Source organism: Pyrus communis, chromosome 1 (assembly GCF_963583255.1).
Source record: "Pyrus communis chromosome 1, drPyrComm1.1, whole genome shotgun sequence".
In the NCBI taxonomy this organism is placed as follows: Eukaryota; Viridiplantae; Streptophyta; class Magnoliopsida; order Rosales; family Rosaceae; genus Pyrus; species Pyrus communis.
Genome location: NC_084803.1, coordinates 5,787,601 through 5,807,618, shown reverse-complemented (window position 1 = coordinate 5,807,618; position 20,018 = coordinate 5,787,601). Strand labels below are relative to the sequence as shown.

The following is a 20,018-nucleotide window of genomic DNA, read 5'->3' as shown; positions in this document are numbered from 1 at the left end:
AGGTTTAATTACTCTATACCCCATATATGTGGGTACTTTTTTAAAATGGACCACAAAGTTTTAAGTTTTTATATTGCACTATAAAATCTTGAATTTCTATCAATTTGTGCATTTGGTTTGATTAATTGTATGATAATTCATTAAATTGATGACGGAGTGAGGTTGAGAACTTGATGGACTAACATATAAGTCATATTTGCACTAAATTGACAAAAAAAAAAATCAAATCAATTTAATGAATGATTAGATGTTCAAGAGACAAAATGTGTAAACTGATACAATTTTATAACTTCAAATGTGCAATGTGACAAAGTTAGAACATCACAATTCATTTTAAAAATCACTACAAACTTGAAAGGTGTAAAATGTTTAGTTGGCCCAAATTATAAAAACAACACACATTACACATGGGAAATAGAAGAAAATAAATACCTTTCTTTTTTTAAATGGAGGAAATTGAGGAATCGTTCCTGAACTATGATCAAATTGTAGTTTTGGTCCTTAAATTTAAAACTCATTAGATTTGATTCCTGAACTTAACAAAATGCAGAACATTGGTCCCTCCATACTAACACTATGAGATTTTCCGTTAGTTTGATGACGTGGTCTTTGTGGATTCCATATTTTTTGTCACTAAATGCCACGTGGCTTAAAATTCAAAATGAAAAAAAATACAAACATAGAGAAAGAAAAAAAAAAAAAACTAAAAATATAAAAGTTAATTCCCTTTCTCCCTTCTTCCCTTCTGCCTCGCCTCCTCCAAAACCCAACCACACCATTGTAGCACTCTCCAAACAACCAAAACAAAAGAAAGTTTATAATCCAAATTTCGAACACGTCTCCCTTTGTAAACGAATTCACAATGACATCCATCCACGCTGTCTCGACAGGTAAGATTCAAGAATTTTGTGGAATGCGGGTTCGGGGTTTGGGTGAAGGCTGTGCTCCATGGGCTACAGGTTGGGGTCGGCTGGGGAGTGAGGATTAACGATTGGGGGTTGGAAGTGGGAGGTTGGCGGGGAGTGTATCAAAGATTGAAGTTGAAGGGGTGGCGTGCGAGTGTTGGTGGATAAGGTAGGCCTGCAATTTTTGTTGTAATTTTCGTCTTTTCTATTATATATAGGTGAAACTAACATGTAAACACTTTTAACTAAAACTTAACGGAATTGGTAATGAAGGACTAACGCTCCATATCTTATCAAGTTCAAGGATTAAATATAATGATTTTTTAGTTTAGGAACTAAAGCTACAATTCGATGATAGCTAAGGGACCATTCCTCCCATTTCCTTTTTTCAAACGAGTTGGATGTAAATATTAAATTAGATTAACCTATAAATATATAATAATTCACTCTCTTTACCCCAATATTGGTCCACTTGTTCGCCACAATATTTAAATATTATATTTCAACCCCCCAGCCTGTCGATTTCTGAGATCTGTGACCGAGTGAGAGATTTCTCCTGAGGAGACCTATTGATTGTTCGTCACAATCAAAAATTTCTCCTGAGTGAGGAGGAGACTGCCTGCTCTCAGCTTGGAGTTTGTTTCTGCTATCTGCTTTTCTAGCTTCAAGATTACTTGTAAGTATTTGCTCTCGGTACCTTCTTAAAGTTTCTTCCATTTTCCTTTGCGCTTGGTTCTGTTACTCTTGAATCTCCCCTATCCTGCTGTCCACTTTGTATATGGGAACTCTGAAGTTCTGTGTTCGATTCTTTCATCTCTAATATTTTTGTGTTCGATTCTTCATTCTTTAATATCACTAGTGTATACCATATAAATCTTCTTTTTAAGTCCTCATTCGTTAAAAAATCACACTCTGACATGTATCCAAAAATAACTCGTTAAAATCCCAAAAAGAAAAGTTTCTTCACCAAGTCAGCCCCATGACATGATTAGTATGACAGTTTGCACACAAGTTTCTGATGCTTCCAGTTTCACTAAAAGTTCTGGTTTCTATCATCTTCTGCTCTCTCTCTCTCTCTCTCTCTCTCTGCAGGAACAATGAGAACTTTATCAGTAGCTTCCATACTTCTGTATGCTCTCTTGATGCTTAGTCCACTGCAGTTAAATGTTGCATTGTCAACTGAGACACAAATGTTGATTGAGGAGGCCAACATGAGTGGCCCTTATTTAGGTCTTGTCATTCCAAATTCTTATGAAATGGACCCTCTTCTGCAATCTCCAAACTTCACTTCAAGTAACCTGTTCATAGATTTCTCTGGTAAGAAATGTATCCCATTGCAAATTAACACAAATTAAATTTCTTCCCTGGCTAAATTACCTAAAATTTCTTCTCATTTTTCGGGTTTTAAGGGAGGAGATTTCGATTTGGAACAATTGCTAATAAGCCAGTCATATTGGTCATGACAGGACTGTCAATGGTAATATATCTGCTTTACTTCAATTTTCTTAATTTCCCCTTGATTTCCTCTTCTTTTTTTTTTTCATTTCTGTTATAATATTTCTTTTTTGGTGTTCGATTGTTGTAGATTAATGCAGCAATAACTACTCAGCTATTACTGAGCCAGTTTGATATAGAAGGAGTGGTACACTATGGCGTAGCAGGGCATGCAAACCCATCCCTCAATCTTGCAGATGTGGTCATTCCTCAGTATTGGTCCCATTCTGCTCTTTGGAGCTGGCAGGTTGGTACTAGCTAATCCCTTCCCCCACAAACTTAACTTAGCTAGCTCCATATTTGGCTCCGTAAAAATCAGTCTGGAGTACTAGCAAAACATTTTGTTTGTTTTTGCAATACGCGTTAGTAGATGTGCTAGTTTATGATTTGCAGTTTAAGAAAAATGACTTTTTAATTGCACCGAGGCGCACAGTGTTCACACACACACATATCTATATTATGTGGTTGTGTATTTTTCTTTTTTACAAATTGCATGGTGTAGAGATATGGAAATGGGCCCGAAGATGAGCTACCCCTTGAAAAAGATGGGGACTACACCAGAGAAATTGGATACTTAAATGTTGCAAATTACACAACAAATGTGACAGATGGAAGCACATATGACAACCTCTTGAACAACATTTGGTTTCAACCAGAGGAAGTCTTCCCCATAGATGGAACTCCGGAGGAAAGACAACATTCCTTTTGGGTTGCTGTTGATCCCCTTTACTATGAAATCTCCCAAAAATTGGAGGTAAAGTTACCTAATCGAGAGTCCAAATTTGAACACCGATTGGCTCTGCCCTTGAAATCAGCCATTCTGTCTTCTTGCAAATCACAGTTTGACACATATTCATAAATGACTCTTATCAAAAATAAAAAGAGAGATTTATGCACATGTGTGTTAGACTATGATTGACAGGTAAGCATGAATGACTACTTTTAAGAGAAGGAGCCAAGTATTTTCCTCTGGATTCATGTTATGATATTGATGCTCTCATAAACTACGCCGCTCTAGGTCGCGATCTAATTATCTTCTAATATAAACCATAAATCCTAAAACAATATTCAGATGTAATAGTACTTTTGAAACATGATCATTAACTTATAATTCATGCATTCATGTTGTTAACATAGGACCTGCAACTTGAACGTTGTCTAAACTCAACGACATGTTTGCCTCATATACCAAAAGTGTCTAGAGTCGAAAGGGGAACAAGTGCAAGCATTTTCCTATCCAATGCAGCTTATCGTAGCTTCTTATTTGATAAGTTCAACATTAGTCCTCTGGACATGGAAAGTGCTTCTGTTGCCCTAGTTTGTCTTCAGCAAAGGGTGCCTTTCATTGTCATCAGGGCTCTCTCGTCTTCTTCATCCGGCAGTGGCTCCTCCGACCCCAACGAGGCTGCCAAGTTCATATCTCTCGCTTCGAAAAATTCAGTTGTGGCAGTTGTGGAATTTATCAGACAGTTATCACTTCATCAGCAGCTAATTACTCATTGAACAAATGTCTAGTATTTGATTAATCTTGCTTCTTTTTCTTAACTTGTATGTGACTTTTGGAATTCAAATAAATAGGGTATTTTTTCTTAACTTAGACCACCTCCAAATGAATGTCAAATTATGGGTGATGTAGCAATTTGAAATCTTATGTCAAATTTTGTTAGACAAATAAGGAATATGGTTGGAGTCCTTGTGTAATTGTATATAATATTATTATTGGAAGAATAAGCCGTCCTACAGCCGTCAAGCCGTCCTACAGCCGTCAAGCCGTCCTACAGCCGTCCTACCTTGTCCTACCTACACACTAGCCGTCCTATAGCCGTCAAGTCGTCCTACAGCCGTCCTACCTTGTCCTACCTACACACTAGGATGGCTACCTTGTCCTCTACAGCCGTCCTACCTACACACTAGGACGGCTACCTTGTCTTACCTACACATTTGTATCATGTATATATATCCTTGTAATCTTGTAGAGAAAGACAATGAAAAAATAAGCATTCTCTTCCATTTGCATTCTCTTCCATTTTTCCACATTCATGTATCAATAACAAATATAATTTTTAGCCTACATACCTTTTTCTACATGGTATACAGAGCAGGTTTATAACCCTAGCCCTAATTTTTTTTTCGGCAGCTTTCTCTGCCGTTCCCATGGTTGTTCGTGGCCCGTCCCGTCCCTCCTCTGCTCGTCCTCCCCTCCACTGCACCTACTGCAATTTTGATTATCATACCCGAGACACCTGCCATAAACTTCATGGCTATCCCGTTGGCCATCCCCTCCATGGCCAACCGTGGCGCCCACCGCGCCGTGCCACTGCTTCCAGTTCTTCCCGCAGCCATGCACCTTCCAGTCCTCCCCGGCAGCCACGGTTTTCTGCTTCCCGGCCCCATAATTTCACCCAGGCCCATCACGTGCAAGGCACCCAGGCCCCCGCCTCCTCTTCTACTCCAGCGACCCACCAAGTGCACGGGACCCAGCCCACTTTGCATGACTTGCAGCTTGCCATGCCTGACCTCTCTGCCGAGCAGCACTTCCGTGTTCTAGCTGCTCTACGTGACACCACCACCCTTCCTCAGGCCAACGCCGTGCTCACTACTGATTTTGCCCAAGGTTTGTTACCTGTCACCTCTCGTCATGGTCAATGGATTCTTGACAGTGGTGCTACGGATCATATTACTTCTTCCGCTTCATGTTTGGTTAATCGTTCTCCTTCACATTTTCCGCCTGTTTCTTTGCCTAGTGGTGCTTCCGCTCCCATTACTTTTACCGGCACTATTCCTTTAAATTCCTCAGTTACTTTGAAGGATGTTTTATATGTCCCTAATTTCCGAGTGGACCTTTTATCGGTTGGTAAACTTACAGATGGATTATCGTGTTCCATAACCTTCTTTCCTTCTTGGTGTGTTTTGCAGGACTTGGTTTCGAAGGCGATGATTGGTGTGGGTAAGCGACGTGGCGATCTGTATTACCTTGTGGCCCTTACCTCTTCTCTCCCCACCCGTCAACCTATCTGCAACATCATTACCATCCCCTCCTCCCTCTGGCATAGGCGTCTTGGTCACCCCTCCTCCACTCGTTTACAAGCTTTAGCATCTAACTCTCTTAATTGCACTTTTGATTCTAGTCATATTTGTGATGTTTGTCCGTTGGCAAAACAAACTCGTCAACCTTTTCTTTTGAGTTCAATTTCATCAACTTTCCCTTTTGCTTTAATTCATTGTGATATTTGGGGCCCGAATCGTCAATCCTCTCTTTCTGGTGCTAATTATTTCTTAACCATTGTGGATGATTTTTCTCGCTTTATGTGGGTCTTCCTCATGAAACATAAATCCGACACTCAACAATTAATTAAGGATTTTTTTGCTTATGTCACTACCCAATTCCGCACTACCATCTAATGCATTCGTACTGACAATGGTGGTGAATTTTTATCTCTTTGTAGTTTTTTCTCTGATCATGGGGTGCTTTTACAAACTTCTTGTGTTTATACCCCCCAACAAAATGACATTGTTGAAAGAAAACATCGTCATCTTCTTGAAACCGCTCGCACCCTTCGTTTTCAATCCCATCTTCCTATCAAGTTTTGGGGGGAATGTGTTCTTACCGTTACTTATCTCATCAATCGTCTCCCTACCCGTCTTCTCCATCATAAATCCCCATTTGAGGTTCTCTTTTCGAAAACCCCATCTTATGACCACTTCCGCGTCTTTGGTTGTCTGGCATATGCCACCTCTGTCACTCCCACCACCAAATTTTCCCCTCGGGCTCATCGTTGCATTTTTCTTGGTTATCCTCATGGACAAAAGGCCTATACCCTTTACGATCTCGACAATCACCGCATTTTCACTAGTCGAGACGTCATCTTTCATGAAAGTACTTTCCCTTATGTCGTTTCTCACCCTCCTATCCCATCCTCTTCGCCTACCCTACCCATCCCACCCCCTCTGGACTTTACATATAACCCACCTCTTCCTGCCTCGACGCCTCACCCTCCTCCACCTTCCTCCCCTTCCACGCCTCCCACAGATTCCCTTGCTGCCCCATTACCCGTTCCTCCCCATGCCCCTGCCCTCTCGGCATCCCCTCCTTCCCCCCCCCCCCCCCCCCCGCTACTTCCTTACCTTTCACCCTTTTACCCACAGACATCCCTACCCCCTCACTACCTACCAATCCTCCCCTTCCCCGCACCTCTTCCCGTGCCCATAAACCTCCATCCTATTTAAAAGACTACGTTTGCTCGCAGGTGATTCTGTCATCCCACCCATCTTCGACTTCGCAACCCGGTTCTACATAAGGTACGCGATATCCACTTTGTAATTTTCTCTCTTATCACCGTTACTCTCTCAGGCATTTTTCTTACATTAACTCTGTCAGTCGGACTGTGGAGCCTTCCTCCTTTGCCGAGGCTGCCACTGACCCCAATTGGCAACGTGCTATGACAGAGGAGCTTCAAGCTTTACATGCTAATGGTACTTGGACTTTAACTTCCTTGCCCCCTGGCAAAATTCTCATTGGTTGTAAGTGGGTGTACAAACTCAAGCACAATTCCGACGGCTCTATTGACCGCTACAAAGCTCGTTTGGTTGCTAAAGGCTTCACTCAGGCTGAAGGTATTGATTATCATGACACTTTTTCTCCTACTGCTAAGATGATTACTGTGCGTTGTCTTCTTGCTCTTGCTGCTAGTCAGTCTTGGTCTCTTCATCAGCTTGATGTTAATAATGCTTTCTTACATGGTGACTTACATGAAGAAATCTATATGTCTCCTCCTCCTGGTCTTCGGCGACAGGGGGAGAATCTTGTGTGTCGCCTTCACAAGTCACTTTATGGTCTTAAGCAGGCTTCTCGCCAATGGTTTGCCAAATTCACTAGTGCCATCGTTTCTGCCGGTTTTCAACAATCCAAAGCTGACTATTCATTGTTCACTAAAAAGTCTGGTATTTCTTTCACAGCTTTGCTCATTTATGTGGATGATATTGTGATTACAGGCAATGATGCTAATGCCATTAATTCTCTGAAGTCTTTTCTCCGTGATCATTTTCGGATAAAAAACCTTGGTGATTTAAAATATTTTTTGGGTATTGAGGTTTCTCGTTCCAAACAAGGGATTTATATTTCTCAACGCAAGTATGCATTAGAGATTCTCAAGGACTATGGTTTTTTGGGAGCACGACCCATTGCTTTTCCTATGGATGACACAAAATTATCTGATAAAGGAGAACTTCTCAAGGATCCTGAAAAGTATCGACGATTAGTAGGTCGGTTAATATATCTCACTATCACTCGGCCGGATATCACCTATTCTGTGCATGTTCTAAGCCGTTTTATGCACGAGCCAAGGATATCTCATATGGATGATGCGCTTCGTATTGTTCGTTATTTGAAGGCTACTCCAGGTCAAGGTTTATTATTTCGTTCTGACAACCAGACCAAGTTAACTGCGTTTTGTGATTCTGATTAGGCAGGTTGCCCTATCACTCGCCGTTCGACTACTGGGTATTGTGTATTCTTGGGCGGTTCTTTGATTTCTTGGCGGACGAAACGACAGAAAACCGTTTCGCTCTCTTCAGCAGAGGCGGAATATAGGGCCATGGCAGGTGCTTGTTGCGAGATAGTTTGGCTTCGTTTTTTGTTGAAGGATTTGAACATTCCTTTGAATGGTCCTTCCATTTTATTTTGTAATAATCAAGCAGCGTTACATATAGCTGCCAATCCTGTTTTTCATGAACGAACTCGTCACATTGAGATGGATTGTCACTTTATACAAGATAAGATTGTAGATGGCACAATAGAGACCAAGCATGTGGGTACGGCACAACAGTTGGCAGACTTGTTTACCAAACCTCTTGGGAAAGAAAAGTTTTCGGGTATGTTACGCAAGTTGGGAGTTCTTGACATCCACTCTCCAACTTGAGGGGGAGTGTTAGACAAATAAGGAATATGGTTGGAGTCCTTGTGTAATTGTATATAATATTATTATTGGAAGAATAAGCCGTCCTACAGCCGTCAAGTCGTCCTACAGCCGTCAAGCCGTCCTACAGCCGTCAAGCCGTCCTACTGCCGTCCTACCTTGTCCTACCTACACACTAGCCGTCCTATAGCCGTCAAGCCGTCCTACAGCCATCCTACCTTGTCTTACCTACACACTAGGATGGCTACCTTGTAGCAGCCGTCCTACCTACACACTAGGACGGCTACCTTGTCTTACCTACACATTTGTATCATGTATATATATCCTTGTAATCTTGTAGAGAAAGACAATGAAAAAATAAGCATTCTCTTCCATTTGCATTCTCTTCCATAAACATTCTCTTCCATTTGCATTCTCTTCCATTTTTCCACATTCATGTATCAATAACAAATATAATTTTTAGCCTACATACCTTTTTCTACAAATTTTGTACTTCTCCAACTAAATTGTCAAATGTCAATTTATTATTTAAATAGAGCTTTGAATGGTTGTAATTATTAAAAAATGTTGAAACAAAATTTTTATTGGTTGGAATGTTAGTGAAATAATAGACACTATTAAAATGAATTAAAAATAAATTTAACATTGATGTCAAATTTGACTCCAAATCACAAAACGTTCAAATCCAGTTATCAAATAACATTTGATTGGAGAGACTTTTGACATCAAATATGCATAATGATATTTTTTTTAGGATTTTGACATCTCATTTGGAGATTAGCATCTCAATCAGAACGCGGGTTCTAAGATTTTTGAGGCCTGTGTGTCGGGACGGGCAGTCTGAACAGAAATGGACAAGGGTTTTTGTTATGGGGGATTCAAGATTTGATATTGAAGGGCAAAATTGGAAAATTGCAGGTTTGGAAGACTGGTACTTCAGCTGAGGAAGAAGGAGGAGGTCTTATGCCAAAATTGAGGAGAGAGAAAGTGGGTCGCAGAGGAGAGAGAAAGAGAGAGATTGGGGTTTTAGGTTTGGCTTTCGATTTGACCACACTTAATTAACAATATCATAGGCCTCAATCACATTTGTTTTTTGTTTTTTGTTTTTTGTTTAGAAATTAAAAAACATTAAAAAAGGATCCTAGTCGGATCCTAAAACATAATACAAATTAAAATTTAGGAAGTGTTATTGACATTTCAAAAATCTCATTCTACATTTCTCTTAAGAATATTTTTGTTTCTAAATATAGAAAATTTAGAATGTAAAATAAAGAATTTGAAGTACTAATAACAATTCCTTAAAATTTAATCTATTAATCAAATAAATGATTAATTTTATGCGGCAGATGCATATAATGTGAAGAATTGATTGAATATGTCAAGGAATAGGCAAATCAGCACATACAAAACACATTCGGACAAATGATATCATGATCTGACAAATGTAGCACCAAAACTTAAACAAATCAGCAAAACGATTTTAGGAATTCCGTGATTGTGACCATTTATTGTACATCATGTAATCAGAAATCATTTCAAAATATAAATTTTAAAATTAAATATAAATAATACCTAACAAAAACTAATCGCACGATGAACGGTCACGATCACAGGATCCCTAGAATTCCTAGGAAAATGATCATCGCCGGATCATTTTCCAACAAATCAAAATTAAAAGCTAAGAGCATCTCCAAATGAGATGTCAAAATATCCACATAAGCTATAACAGTAAAAAAAAGATCACACTAATATTCTCCAACCGAAATGTCAAATCCTATGTGACAATGACATGGATTGGCAGCAAGAGAGTTGTTGTCAAATTTGACAGTAGCTTGAAAATTAATTATTAATGCTTTTTATTAAATTTTTATTGGTTTAATCATCATTGCAATTAATGTTGTTGTTGATCTGTTTCCCTTTTGTTCAATCGAGGTAAGTGAACGGTCCCCTCATGTTAAAAAAAAATGGTGAACGGTCCGGATTTCATAATTATTAAATGTCTTTTATTAAGTTTTTATTAATTTAATCATTTATTTTATAATATAATAAAATAATAATTTAATTTGACATATCAGATAGACAATAAAACTTTAAAAGATATCAAAATGCCACATAGGCTGTCAAATTTAAATTTTATTTTTCAAAATTTGACATCCTCTTTGAAGATATTCTAAACACATATTAATTTATCATAAATGGCTAATCAGTTTAACGGAACAAAACAATGTTATGCCTGTTTCTGTCATAATCCACACCATCTCCTTATCAGTGTTATTAATTTATTAATTATGGGTCCAAATCATTGTCACACGTTTTTCTTTTGTCTGCAATATCCAGATATTTTTTTTTTTTGGAAGGAAACGATATATTGAACAGCACCCAACAGCACTAAGGCCGAAGCCACAGAACAACAAAAGCTCAACAAGAGCAAGCCAAAGAGGCAACCACAGCCCCGAGCAAGGGAGGAGGAAACACAAATCTGACCCAGCCCAGAGGCATGGCCACCCCCTCTCAAGCCAAACAAATATTAATGGGGACAAGGTAACCCATCCTTATTCAGAACATGAACCAACGAAGATGGAGGGATATTTACCCAAACTACATCGCACATCTCCGGATTACGTCTCGACGCCAACGCGTGCGCCGCCAAATTGGCCGATCTCGGAGTCCAAGACCAGCGACAGTCCTGAAAGTTTCCCCCAATACGCAAGGCCTTTGAAATATCGGGGAAAGCCTCCCAGCTGCCCCGTGAAATATCCTGAGTCAAGCAGTGGATATTCTCCCTTGAATCGGACTCCACAATAATGCAATCCAGCTCCAGCTCAAAAGCCAATTCGCACCCCAACAAGATCGCCGCTGCCTCGGCAGCAGCCACACTAGGCGCCCCAATCCGGCCCCGTTTAGCAGCCACAAACTTCCCCTCGTGATCCCTGATAACCACTCCAGCAAACCCACCTTTTGAATGAGCCTCCCAGCTCGCATCCACATTCACCTTCATAAATGGACTGCACGGAGGACCCCAGCAGGCAGGAGGACACGGGTGGGAGCGTGCTCGCTGAGGGCGACACACAGAAGCCCCAGTAGCCTCCAAAAACCCCTGCACCGAAGTCAGAGTAGCCATGATGACACGATTAGGATCAAGACCCAAGTGATCAAAAACAAAGCTACACCGAGTTTTCCATATATGCCAGCAAGTGACAGCCATATACATCAGAATTCTTGCAATCTCTTCCTTAGAACCCAGGTTAGACCCGAAGAAAGATATCACCCAAGCAGGAAGAGTCGAAATACTAGCCCTATTCACCCGGTAGCTCAACGGGCCACCAAACCAAATTGGCTCAACCCATGGGCATAGAAGGAGCATATGTTCCACAGATTCGTCCTGATCCAAGCAAATTGGACAACACGGAGATAGAGAACATCGGCGTTTGAACAAATTCTCCATCGTCGCCAACGCCCGATTCAAAGCCCGCCACATAAAGTTCCGGATCTTCGGAGGAGTCTTCAACTGCCACATACATCTCCAAACCTTATTTGGGATTATAGATGAAGACGAGGAAGCTCTGCCAACCAAGGGTCCCGAGCTAGCATGCATCCAATGGTATCCAGATCTCACAGAGTACACCCCATTTCTGGTAGCCGGCCAGATTAACCTATCCTCCTGATGCCGATCTCCAATGGGAGTATCCAAAATGGCCTCGCAGTCCACCAGTGATATAAATGGCTTAATAGCCTCAATATTCCAAGTACCGGATACCGCATTAATCATTGTACTCACCCGCAAATTCCGAGACACCCTCACATCTCCTAAGACCGTAGGTTTCCCAGCAGATATAGTCGGCATCCACCTATCCTGCCATAATCTGATACTTTTCCCATTCATTATCTGCCAGTGGGCACCACTCAAAAGAATTTCACGCCCAACCAGAAGGCTGGACCAGCCCCAAGAAGCTCTTCCCCCCAAGGTAGCATCCAGGAAAGAACAGTGAGGGAAATAACGGGCTTTAAGAAGCTGCGCCCAAAGCGAGTTTGGTTCATGAATCAAACGCCAACACTGCTTAGCAAGCAACGCATCATTAAACTCTTGAAAGTTCCGAAACCCCATACCTCCTTCCATTTTCGGGAACCCCAACCAACCCCTAGACAGCCAGTGAATGCTCTTCTCCCCCCCTCTTTCCCCACCAGAACTCAGCAATTATTGCGTCAAAATCCGAACACAGAGTCTTAGGAAACTTAAACAGATGCATGGAATAGGCAGGGATTGCTTGAATTACAGCCTTAATCATAACTTCTTTTCCTGCTTGTGATAGGGTGCATTGCTTCCAGCCCTGAACTTTCTCCAAAATTCGTTCCTTCACGAAAGCAAGCCCCTGCTTTTTTGATCTACCCCAGATAGACGGGAGACCAAGGTACTTTCCCGGGTCCTCCGCCAGAGGCATGCCAACGAGATGCCCAAGTTCCACTGACAAGCTTCTAGGCACATTGGCTCCAAAGAAAATACATGACTTCTGATAATTCACCTGTTGGCCAGAAGCACGGCAATAATCATCTAAGATTCTTAGCAGACAAACACAATTTTGTTGATCAGTACGCATAAAAATCAGAGTGTCATCCGCAAAAAACAGGTGAGAAATAGTCGGACACCCATAATTCAGCTGGATTCCCGTCAGCCGCCTCCTCTCCACCGCCTGTTGAATAAGTCTAGCCAAGACCTCACCAACAAGAATAAAAAGGTACGGAGACAAAGGGTCTCCCTGTCGGATTCCCCTAGATGGGATGAAAGGCTTCCCTGGTTGCCCATTCAGGAGTATAGATAACTTCACAGTTTTTACACATCCCATAACCAGGTTCCTCCATTGTAAACTGAAGCCCAACTTTTCCATAACTGCCTCAAGGAAATCCCATTCCACCCTATCGTAGGCCTTATGCATATCAAGCTTAACTCCCATCTCAAACTTGCTTCTAGCCTTTCGGAGTTTCAGAAAGTGGAACATCTCGTGAGCAATCCCAATATTATCTTGGATTTGTCTCCCCTTCACGAAAGCGCCTTGCGTAGTAGAAATAATCTCCAAAAGGATAGGCTTGAGGCGGTTGGCGAGGATTTTAGAAACAATCTTGTAGGAATAGTTGCACAGACTAATAGGCCTGAAATGTCCGACCGAGTCCGGATTTGTAATCTTCGGCACCAACACAATGTGTGTCGAGTTAAGACGCTGCGGATTCGAAACCCCCTGCATAAAATCCTGCACAATTCCATTTACATCATCCATAAGGTAGTTCCAGAATGAATGGTAGAAAATCCCCTGGAACCCATCAGGACCCGGAGCTTTCAAACCACCCATTTGTAAAGCGGCCGTTTGGACTTCCTCCAAAGTAACCGGTTTAATTAAGCCATCATTCATCTCATCACTTACCTTATGATGAAGACAATCCAACATACTTCCCCACTCTCTGGGGCCTGAGGTGGAGAAAAGCTCTTTAAATTGTTCTTCAATATGCTTCTGAACCTCACACTGCTTGTCAATCCAAACTCCATTCCCATCTTTAATTTTTACTACCTTGTTTCTCCTTCTCCGTTGAAGCGTAGATTGATGGAAAAAAGCCGTATTCGCATCACCCTCCTTAAGCCACTTCACACGCGATCGCTGTTGCCAAAATTGCTCCTCAATCTCCCCCAATCTGTCAATGCGCCCCGAAACCATCTTAATTTCCTCCCAATTTTGGCACCAGTTATGTTGAAGAACTCCCAGCCTGGTGATAAGACCAATTAGTTCCCGCCTTCTCGAATGAAATGCCTGCTGGCTCCACCTGGTTAAACTTACTCGGCACTCATTCAACTTTCTCTGCCATCTCATAATTCCGTCCCCATGGCCTTCTTGCCTCCAACAGCACTCCACAATTTCCTTGCACCTTTCTTCTTTAGCCCAAAAAGCTTCAAAGCGGAAGAGCTTCTTCGTTTTCTGAGCCCAAGGTTGGGTTCGAATAATTAGGGGGCAGTGGTCCGACCCAATCACAGTTTCATGAATAACCATTGTATCTGGCCAATAGTCTTGCCATTGTCTGTTAGCCAAACCCCTGTCCAGCCGCTCCTCAACAAGATGCCCATTTCTCATTCCTCTCCAAGTAAAACAGGGTCCATTATAGTCTAGGTCCATAAGCTCTGTGACATTTAAGAATTCCTCCAGGTACCGAGGTCTGTTGTAGTTCGGACTTGCTCCTCCAGATTTCTCGTGGTCCCAGAGGATCTCATTGAAATCTCCTCCGCACAGCCACGGAGTGTTTGTTGGTTTAAACCATTCTCTCATCCATCGCCAAAACTCCACTTTTTCAATCCTGTACGCAGTACCGTACACCCAAGTAACCCGAGCCTGTCTATTCGAATCCACATAATTGACAGTAGCATCAATAATATGTTTGGAAGCAAATCCAATCGTTACTTCTACAGACTCATTCCACCACATACTGAGGCCCCCAGCTCTCCCACTGGGTGAAACATGAAACGCCTCACTATACCCCATTCGCCGTCTAACTCCATCTACTCGATGATCTCTCATTTTTGTTTCAGCAAGAAAAATCAAATCAGGCCTATGCTTTCTAATGAGCCCATGAAGAGCCCGAACTACCGTGTCCGACCCTAGACCACGGCAGTTCCACACGAGGTGTGTCATGGCTCCCTTGCGGCTGTTAAGGGCCAGCCGCCACCACCCAATGTCCTTGTGAGCTCCCCATGTGTTGTCGGCTCAATTGGCATCCTCCCTGCCTGATCTTCAAAAATAACCCCCTTCTCTTTTGACGAACATGCCTCTATTGTCGATTGCCTGGTGTGAAATAATTCCACCCCTTCGCCTTCTGCACTTTCTTCCCCAAGCTTATTTCTTTTGATAGGAGGTTGATTTAATCCCAGACTGCCCCTCTTTATTCCGCTGCTCCACCCTCCTTCCGATCTCCAGTGCTGCCCATTAATATCACTCCTCATCAAGGCCCCTTCCGAGCTCAGTGTATGCCTGGAGGGTAATGCCGTTGCCCCTAGATCACAAGAGATTCCCAAATCCGAACCCCCTTCAATAATTTTTATAACATGTCCATCTATTCCCCGGATTCGGTCTTGACTAGCTTCACCCTTCTCCTGAGGCTCATGGGTTCGGGCAACCTGTGTAAGAGACTGTGGGTTAGGTATATTAAAAATAGTGGTGGGTTGAGGGCCCATACACCCAATCCCCCTAAACATTTGCTGGGCCAGCTGGGCCAAGTTTCCATCTATCACCCACTTTTGGGAGCACCCATCCTGACTCTCCTTACTTTTCTCCATCCTGTGCCACGTTTTCTGACTATTCCTTGGCCTGTGTGCTTCTGCCTGGCTTATTGTCCCCCTCACTGGTCCATCCACTTCCCGACACACAGTATCCACCGTGGTCACCACGCGCCGCCGCATATTGACCTGATCCCCTCCTCTGATGGTTCCAGCTGGTCTCATCTCTCCCAACTTAACCGCCAACGGCTTCAGCATAACCTTTTCCTCTCTAATAGGACCCGTTTTCGTCCAGTCACCATAGCCCGCTGTAGAGCTCTGCCCTATCTCAAAAGTACACTCATTGTTTGCATGTCCTATCCTCCCACATTTGTAGCAGAAATCCTGAAGTCTTTCGTATCGAAATTCAATCCACGAATCCATGTTACTCTCCCGCGGTATCCAGCAACCTTTAGCTAAAGGGTTTTTTGTATTAATAATCACCCGCACCCTAAGAAAGCCCCGAGCCTTGGCAGGATCCTCAATCTCCATCAACTCCCCAATCTCTTTGGCTAGTCGTCTTACATTAGTTTCTGTACACAGATATAGAGGCACCCCCCGGATTTGGACCCAAAAAGGAACCAGCTCCATGGGAATCTCCTCAATCGCAAGCTCAGATGGCCATCGTTTAATTGAAAAATTCTGCTTCATAACCGCCCATGGTACCTGACTCAAGATCCGCTCCGCCGAGCTCTCATCCTGCACTGTAATTATAAAGGTATTTCCATAAGCCCATTTGACTTCAACGTCCCCCATGTCCTTCCACGCAGCTCGCAGTATGTTTCTCACTCCCCATTTATTTAGCGCTTTGTTGGTTAGAGCAGTCCCCACCAGCTTTATTCCTCGTTCCATTGTCGTTAGCTCCATTGATTTCTCCAAGTGGACCACCAGCTCTTCCACCTCTTGATTCGCCATAGTCCAGCTGCTTCCTCTATCTCCTCTTTCCTGACGATCAGCTCTGCTGCCGTATGCTTTTGTATCCTCAGATATCCCCCTGGACCACCACTTGCTATTTCTTCCTTCTGGTATGTTACTTATTTGTCTGTTTTCTGTCTGGGCAGCAAGAAGAACGACCACCCATAAGATTGTGACTTTTGGGCCTCCGTGCCTTTTCATTAGAGTTTTGCTCCTTCGCCAGATCTCAGATCTGGCCGTAGAAGGACTGCCTTTAATGCCATTAACTCTGTTAGGTGACCCCCTGTAATAAATACCCCCAACCCCCACCATCAATGTTGGTTGAAAGTCCACATCCTCCAAACTCCACTCCCCAAACACCCAATCTGAACGCCAACCCCAATAACAAGAAGACTCCCAGCCCCTCCTGGTTAATTCCAGTCACCCCCCGTAGATCTCACCAAGAACAGAAACAAAAAAACCCCCGCACACTCCCACACGGAGAGAAAAGACACTCACCACGGAGGCTCTCACAACGGAGAGAATTTCTTATACCAGCACCCACTCTGTTTCTCTTCTTTTGGACAAAGAGAAGAGAGGTTTTGTGAGGATGTATCGTGGTTTGACGATCTATATCCAGATATTTGACCCAATAATTCGAAACATGGTGACAACTGAAATCTAATTTGGTGCTTCCTATGAGCTCTAAGCTGATTCCAACCCAAATGTGTTTACAGTTAAATTTTGTAATCTCAAAACTAAATCTTAGTACGACAAACATTTTTTTTCCTAACTCCGTCATGTTACACATTAACTATATTAACTATCGAAGAATTGTCTAGGCCGAAATTTTTTTTTTTCCCTTAATTTGACCTCAATAAGAGGTGATGATAAATGTCTCACCATCTTGACTCATCTTTCATCATCCAATTTTTATACCCACTTTTTTTTCAAAGGGAAATTCAGCTGTACCAAAAAATTGGTACTTAATTAGGTGAGTTGGAGATGGCACAACCATCCAAAAAGTCATTCAAAGCTGGAGAATTTTAGAAGGCATAAAAGGAGCACCAAGAAATAAGAGAAAACATTGCAAAGATCCTTTTTCTGCGCACCCTGTAAAATAATGTCCATCTTTCTCAAACCCCTCCCTCTTCTCTCCCTCTTCTTCTTCGCCTACTATCTCACAAACCCTAATGTGTTTGGAAACTCTAGGGTTCTTGAAACCCCACTCATAGTTATATACAATGGAGGTGGTGAAGAAAATGGGGCCAACAAGTATGATGAGGGAGAGTATAGAGGTGGGTGGGAATTGGTTTCTGAGAATTCAGGTGTATCGGCCATGCACATGACCATCATGCCTAATAGTAACAAGGCCATTATGTTTGACGCTGCCGGTTTCGGTCCATCGGAGATCTCATTGCCTCCTGGAGACTGTCGTCGGGTTTTCGATGAGAGGGATGAAACTGGAGAATACTATGAATTGGATTGCTGGGCTCATGCTGTGGAATTTGACACTGAGACTGCAACTACTAGGCCGCTTAAGGTATGTATAAACTAGTTTAAGGGTTTCATAACTACATAATATTTTGAGAATTGGTTACGAACTTTAAATCGAAAAAAAAGAACGAAGAACACTAAACAAAATGTATAAAGGCACTAAATTAACTGTTGTTTGTATTAGCGTCTCGATTCAAATTTTGGTTAAAAAAATTTAACCAGTTCAAATATTTGTGCATATTTCGATTTGTTTTGCTGTAACTTACTTTGTCTTTGTTAGTTTAAATCAGATCTTGACAGACACATGGTGCTCATCTGGTGGATTATCAGCTAATGGCACCCTTGTGCAAACTGGTGGATGGGCTGATGGAGGGAGGTCCGTGAGATACCTCTCTGGATGCAATACCTGTGACTGGGAGGAGCACCCCATGTCACTTTCTACCTCAAGATGGTATGTTATATTAATTTGTTAGTTTTTTGTTAATTATATATGATGTGCTTATAAATAACTGTAAATTATTGATTGTAGAGTTAAAACGAATATTGATGATACTAATCTTAAGTATTTTACATTTTAAATAGGTTCTCTACCCAACATATATTGCCAAATGGCAATTTCATATTGGTCGGAGGCCGGCGCATGTTCAATTACGAGTACATCCCTAAGGGGGGAGATTCTAATGATGTTTACTTTCCATTACCATTTCTCCAAGAGACCACTGACCCGTTTGAGAATAATCTCTACCCGTTTGTTTTCCTTTCCACGGATGGCAACATTCTAATCTTCGCGAATAAGCGTTCAATTCTACTCAATCTGACCACCAACAAGATTGTCCGGGAGCTTCCTGTCCTTGACGGTGGGTCTCGAAACTACCCTGCATCCGGCACGGCGGCATTGCTACCCATAAATCTCAGTGATCCGAACCCGAAAGCAATCCGGGCCGAAATCATAATATGTGGTGGAGCGGATCCTAGAGCTGGAAAGTTAGTTGAGAAGGGTATTTTCGTAACTGCATTGCAAGATTGTGGAAGGATTGACATAACGGACCCAAAATCCACATGGCAGAAAGAGATGATGCCAACACCAAGGACTATGGGAGATCTGCTGATCCTTCCCACAGGTGATATCCTTATAGCCAATGGGGCCAAAAAGGGAATAGCTGGGTGGAACTTCGCACAGGATCCGAACCCGACCCCATTACTTTATAGACCCGACAACCCAACAACCCAACGGTTCACAGAGCTAAAGGCGACAACCATACCGCGAATGTATGGTTCAACCTCTATGCTATTGCCAGATGGCAAAATATTAGTGGCTGGGAGCAACACAAATTATTACTACAATTTCACAGGCGTAAAGTATCCGACAGAACTTCGGGTCGAGAAATTTTACCCACCATACTTCGACCCTTTACTCATCTCGGACCGACCCGTGATAGCATCCGATTACAAGGGCAAAATGGTAAAATACAGAGCATATATTGTGGTGGAGTTCAAGTTGAAGAAAGCTGAGGTGGACCAATCAGATTTGAAGGTGACCATGTACTCGCCACCTTTCACAACCCATGGTTTTTCCATGGGCCAAAGGCTTTTGGTATTGGCCATAAAGAAGTTGGAAAATGTGGAATCGGAATTTTTTCGGGTGGAGGTTGCCGCGCCGCCATCGGCGGAGATTGCTCCACCGGGTTTTTATTTGATCTTTGTTGTGCACAATGGAGTTCCGAGTTCTGGGATATGGGTGCAAATTGCATAGAGGATTTCGTGCATCTTTTTGGGTTGTTGTACATACATTGATACATATTTTCATTGATTGTATCATAAACTTGAATATACTTCTCACTAGGGGTGGGTTCAAAAAACCGAAAACCAAATCGAACTGAAGTAAAAAAAAAAAAAAAAACCGAACCGAACCGAACGGAATTTCATTTGGTTCGATTTGGTTTTTGGGGTTCGGAAACCGAACCAAACTGAAGGCAAATTTAATGCGAATGTACATCTCCACTGCCTGAAGGCGAATTTGAAACC

General features: G+C 42.3%; 2 protein-coding genes across 3 annotated transcripts; both read left to right on the top strand.

Moving 5' to 3' along the window:
• Positions 1-1,113: 1,113 nt before the first annotated feature.
• Positions 1,114-3,992, top strand: LOC137745561 (bark storage protein A-like). 2 transcript variants are annotated; one of them, XM_068485540.1, is made up of 6 exons: positions 1,114-1,598; positions 1,998-2,222; positions 2,315-2,382; positions 2,491-2,646; positions 2,902-3,153; positions 3,537-3,992. In XM_068485540.1, the coding sequence occupies exons 2-6, from the start codon at positions 2,003-2,005 to the stop codon at positions 3,900-3,902; spliced, it is 1,062 nt and encodes a 353-aa protein (XP_068341641.1). In that variant the 5' UTR covers positions 1,114-1,598; positions 1,998-2,002; the 3' UTR covers positions 3,903-3,992. The 2 variants fall into 2 exon arrangements, with proteins under 2 accessions (XP_068341641.1, XP_068341633.1); XM_068485532.1 differs by having other exon boundaries at positions 1,115-1,581.
• Positions 3,993-17,619: 13,627 nt separating this feature from the next.
• LOC137729096 (aldehyde oxidase GLOX1-like) lies at positions 17,620-19,746 on the top strand. The gene is made up of 3 exons (XM_068467962.1): positions 17,620-18,039; positions 18,284-18,444; positions 18,576-19,746. The coding sequence occupies exons 1-3, from the start codon at positions 17,620-17,622 to the stop codon at positions 19,744-19,746; spliced, it is 1,752 nt and encodes a 583-aa protein (XP_068324063.1).
• The last annotated feature ends 272 nt before the right edge of the window (positions 19,747-20,018 follow it).

What these genes read in the sequence shown, in the direction of transcription:
- LOC137745561 (XM_068485540.1), top strand. Translation starts at nt 2,003, where the DNA reads ATGAGAACTTTATCAGTAGCTTCCATACTTCTGTATGCTCTCTTGATG. An exon ending in CTGCTCTTTGGAGCTGGCAG is followed by an intron (nt 2,647 to 2,901) that starts GTTGGTACTAGC and finishes TGCATGGTGTAG; the next exon opens with AGATATGGAAATGGGCCCGA. An exon ending in AAATCTCCCAAAAATTGGAG is followed by an intron (nt 3,154 to 3,536) that starts GTAAAGTTACCT and finishes TTGTTAACATAG; the next exon opens with GACCTGCAACTTGAACGTTG.
- LOC137729096 (XM_068467962.1), top strand. Translation starts at nt 17,620, where the DNA reads ATGTCCATCTTTCTCAAACCCCTCCCTCTTCTCTCCCTCTTCTTCTTC. An exon ending in CAACTACTAGGCCGCTTAAG is followed by an intron (nt 18,040 to 18,283) that starts GTATGTATAAAC and finishes AGTTTAAATCAG; the next exon opens with ATCTTGACAGACACATGGTG. An exon ending in TCACTTTCTACCTCAAGATG is followed by an intron (nt 18,445 to 18,575) that starts GTATGTTATATT and finishes CATTTTAAATAG; the next exon opens with GTTCTCTACCCAACATATAT.